At 38.3% G+C, this 4,971-nt stretch overlaps 1 protein-coding gene across 1 annotated transcript in view; it reads left to right on the forward strand.

Annotated features, from left to right (window-relative positions):
• PDE11A (phosphodiesterase 11A) overlaps positions 1 to 4,971 on the forward strand; it is a 136,569-nt gene that overhangs the window by 109,637 nt on the left and 21,961 nt on the right. The window contains 3 exon segments of the mRNA XM_056349422.1: positions 79 to 156; positions 1,524 to 1,591; positions 4,538 to 4,608. Coding sequence (XP_056205397.1) covers positions 79 to 156; positions 1,524 to 1,591; positions 4,538 to 4,608 — 217 coding nt within the window.

The raw sequence follows: 4,971 nt of genomic DNA on the forward strand, positions 1-4,971 counted from the left end.
TCCAGAGAACTGTGTTTCTACCGCAGTACTGCCCTGGAAGTGTCTTGTTTCCTTCTCTGATAATCTGTTTTGTTGCAGGAGGAGGACCGAGTTTTTTGAACTTGTCAGTAAAGGTGGTTATGATTGGAATATAAAAAAACACCGAGAAGTATTTCGGTGAGCACTACTATTCCTTGCTTTCTGGTTATTTTAAAGTGTAACCATATTTATTTCAGGAATTTCACATATCGTGAAGTCTTAGATTTACAAGAGGAGGTAGCTTGTTTTAAAAATATGATCCATGATATGAAATATACGGTATGATTTCTAAACATTACCAAACAACAGGGATGTAATCAGTGTGACCTCACCTTCTCCATTCCTGTTTCTGCCTTCACAGTCTGTCATGTTTTCTTCCCTTTCTCCCAGCCTCACCAGTTACCACTCAGGTCTTCTGTTCTTTCTCCAGAAAGCATCAATATTCTGCCTCAGGACACAAAAATCTTTCTTGTCTGTTTCCCTCCCTCAGCTGTTTTCTTTCACTGGCCATGCTTCTCTTTGCTGTTCTAGCCTGTACCTAGGAATTTGCAGATACACAGTACTCTTTAGCCCTCAAGAATGATCTGAGAATGCATCCTATTAAGAACCTCAGACATTGTGGGTGGTTTGAGTACACCACATTTTTGAAACAATAAAATGTGTGCATTTGCATATGCATGCCTGATTATGTCTCATTTTATCTGAAATTTCATTAAAATTCTGTTTCCTTTTGGTCTTTTGACCAAAATATTGGACATTTTCTATTTTCCATATCATTTCACCCATTCCTAGTTTTAGATTCAGGCAATATATTCGATGCTTCATTTTCAGTGCCCTTGTTCTTCATTTAAACTTTCTTAGACTTTTATCTGCATCATGTACTGTACATAAACGCTTTCTACAGCTGAATGGTTTCTTTCTCCTAATGCATATAAAACATGGTAGTAGCTAGGTATTAAACTACAGTGGAACAGTATAGCTCATAGTAAATCTTAAATTTTTATTGTAGATGAGCAATAGAAACTGCTTAAACAGTGTCTGGGATGCCTCCTGTGATTATAGGATCTCTTGCTACAGCAGTCACTTACAAATAGGCATATAAATTAATCCAGTTTGCAGGTGTTATTATGTAATAATACCCTTACCTATATCATGTGAAGCACATGCTTTCTAGTATATTATAGGTGTTAATGTAAGTAGTGTTATAAGTATTGCAAAATTAGCAGTTGCTTCCTTGCAATATCATTTCTTTTCTAGTGTGCAATGCACAATACCAAAATTCATCATCTGATGACCTGCAACACATTAGGCTTCCTAGGCACAATTGTGATGTAAAAGCTGTGCTGATGGCTGAGGTTTCAAACATGTCATTCTTTTCTGGAGGAAAAGAAGGTGCCAGGGCTGACGTTTTATATATGTATTATTTATTTATGCATCCAGAGCGGAGTTGTTTAGAAATCCAACAAAGGTTGATTCAGCTTGTATTGTTCATTTCTGTTTTTCAGATCAATGCTAATGACAGCCTGTGACCTTGGAGCTGTGACCAAACCGTGGGAGATTTCAAGACAGGCAAGTCATGATTAATAGCAGGGCTGGGAGGAGGCGGGACTGGTGGGACAATATTCCCAGGGCCCCGGCTTACAAGGGACCAAAACTGGAATCAATTTACAGCAGTATTAATGCTATAAAAAAATAGCAGGGGGTTTCTGCGAGAAATGGTTTATTGCATAATCTTTCCATGTACACATGCTGGTGAGCAGCATGTAGGTACCTGAAGAGGTCTGGCTTTACAACCTCTCCTCTTATTAACCTTTTAAATCCATATTAAAAAAATGGATGAATTAAATGAAGTGTTAGCCACATTAAGCTGTGCTTACTTGTTTTGTCCCAGATTTTTCCTTGGTAGGGGCAGAATCTTCCCTAAACCAAAAAAACCAGCAGATGATCTGCAAACTTGGATTAACATAAAATCTTCAGTATTATAAGAGAATTTTTTTTTCTCAACACCGATGGAAAAAAGCTGCAGTTGTAGTATAGAGCCTTCTTTAGCATCCTCTACTCAGAAACTAACAAATAAAAATTCAGACTTCTGCTGAGTAGACTCTTTAGAAATATACATAAAACTTGGGTCCAGCATTGACAAACAATTATAATGTGAGAAAGCAACCTGTCCCAAAAGCCTTGTCCTTTACCAGATGATTTTCCCTCTTCTAGGCATCTTTCCTTACTCAGCATCCATCCTTAATACTTTCTATATCCATGCTAATAATTCTCTGTCCTTTACTGAGGTCCAGAACAAGCTCATAGAAGGAAGGCTGTGTAGGGTTTTGGAGGAATATACAGCATCAAAAAGGGAATAGGAGATACACTAGCGCAGCTGAGTGTGGCTAAGCACCTGGAAGGAGCTTGACTTTAACAGATGGGGTGAAAAAGAGAAGCTAGACCAGAGAACTAGTGAGCAGGAGCAGCCAGATTTCTTGGATGAAGGACAAGGAAGTAACAAGAACCTGAAAGGGATTTGATGAAAGTTACATGCACGTGAACTCAGTAAAAAAGCATTTATGTGGTGAGGGCTTCAGCTCAGCTTGCAATTTTGTCAGATGAGTCTTTTTTGGTTTTATAAGCAGACTACAAAGATAGTCCTTCTAAGGCTGTTTATGGTCACCACACATGGAAATCAGGGAAGTTGCTCATATCCTGCAGTGGGAAAGTGAGTCACTAGATTTTTCAGTGCCACCTAGCCACAGCTGCAGCATGTGCAGTCTCTCCTCATTTTTTCTCTTTAACTCAGTTAGCTTCACTAATTTCTTTGACAGCCAAGATGTCAGCTAGGGTCTGTTTTCCATGTTGTCAGTCTTTGTGCTATGGTGCTGAATTGGCGCTGAAGTCTCTGGCAAACTGTTTTGTTATCCTTACCGCTTTTGAGGTCTGCTGGTGAAAATTCCCCTGCAGCATAGTTTATAGGTTTACTTTATACTGAAAAATCCTGTCTGGGATTGATTGAAATGTTACCTGTTGAGCAGAGGGGCTATTAAGTCTGCAGAGGGAAACCAGGAAATAGTTGAACCTTAACTGTGACGAAAGGAAAAAACCATGAAAATCCAGGGAGAAAGAGATTAAAATACATGAATCAAAGGGAATAAAGGCTACATGTAAGAAGGCAGAATTCAGGAAGAGAAGATAGAAACAGACAAAAGAGGGAAAGGGGCACAAGAAGAGCAGGATCAGAATAGCAGTAAGAGACAGGGGTCAGGTTATGTCTTGATTATTTTTACACAATACACTTGGCAAACCCTTAATTGCTGCCAAGTTGTTAAATTATTCCTCTGCCTGGAGCATTGATCCAGAATTCTGTTAGTGCGCTGGGACTGCACACATTACAAAGTTCCGAAGTGTAGGATAGCCTGGCTCAAGATTTAAGAATACATTATAACATCTCTTCACCTACTTCCAATTTATTTTGGTACTCCTTATTTCAACTGTAACAAGTTTAGGATTTGTGAATGTTAGCTACCGTGCAGTTGCTAGAGCAAGAAATTTTGATATTTTATGAAGTGCAGATTCACTGCTTAGTTCACCCTCCTGTGCCTTGGTGTTATGAAATCATTTCCTAGCTTGAAAACACTTAAAATCAATAAGCAGGCATGACAGGAGCTTTAGGAACTGAATGCCATTCAGTAGATTAGTTTCCTTCTTTTGCATCTCAAATGTAACATGTGCCTACCTTCAAAGCCCCCACATGGCAAGAATATGCTATGTAAAGGCTACTATATGAGGATTGCTCGCTGTTTGACTTCCTAAAATTCCTGTTGTTTCCATAACCGATCTTGTTTTTAAATCTTGTGTTCTGAGAAGCACAAACCTCTGCTGTGAATAGAACATCTTAATTCACAAAAGTCAGAAAGATGCATTCCAACTTCCAGCCCACCGGTTCTTGATTTTGATTCAATATGATAACCACAATATAAGTTCATATTTAGATATTCAGATCCTATCGTGATGACAGTCACAGGAAAAAAAAAGTAAAGCCTAGTGGGGAAAAAACCTTTATGATGTCATATTAAATTAAGACAACAGGGGTTATTGGTTAATTAAGTTGTTTACATAGGGCAACAGTCTGTAAATACCCAGAGAGTTCTTGCACATTTTACAAAGCATTTTCACAGATGTAATTGTGGATGCCAAGAAACAGCTATAGTTTTCTGTACTGTTCTCAATATTTGAGTAAGTTGCATATAACTGCATTGAGAGCTATCTCAACATTGTGATGCAATTCCCCCAGTCAATTCCCTATCAAAAAGGGATAAGTGTACTTATCGGTGATTACGGCTGTTTATACCCGCTGTACGCCCAGTCCTGAAAACTACACAAACCCGTGCCTGACAGCAGTCATGTGAGCGGGGCCGGTCACTTCTTTACAGTCAGCACAGGCTGAAGTTATGGTCTGAGCAAGAACTCATTACCCTAAAAATTATGTAGCAAGAGCTCTAATCTTTATCATGATTTATGTTTTAGGCAGCTGAGCTGGTAACCAGTGAGTTCTTTGAACAAGGAGACAGAGAAAGATCTGAACTCAAACTCACCCCTTCAGTAAGTTTTTATCATTTCTGAAATAGTTACTAACTTGAATAGGGTAAGAAAATATCATTGGGTTCATTCAGAAAAACTAACTGTATTTTGTATGTAAAGAAAAATCTTGGGATAAATAAAAGCTTTGTACAATAAGGACATGCATTTAGAGCCACATATAAAAGTTCTCCAGTCAATTCAGTCACTTTTGCATTGAGCCCTTTTTCCCATTTTCTTTACCTATTCCCAAGGTTATTCTCTCAATTTTCAAAGCAAGATACTGTTTTTAACACACAGTATTCAAATGAAAAATCACCAGCTACTTAACGAAAATCAAAATTGTCAGATTTACTTGATGCTGCAGCTGTCTTACCTCCGTTATTT

This window comes from Falco biarmicus, chromosome 8 (genome assembly GCF_023638135.1).
Source record: "Falco biarmicus isolate bFalBia1 chromosome 8, bFalBia1.pri, whole genome shotgun sequence".
In the NCBI taxonomy this organism is placed as follows: domain Eukaryota; kingdom Metazoa; phylum Chordata; class Aves; order Falconiformes; family Falconidae; genus Falco; species Falco biarmicus.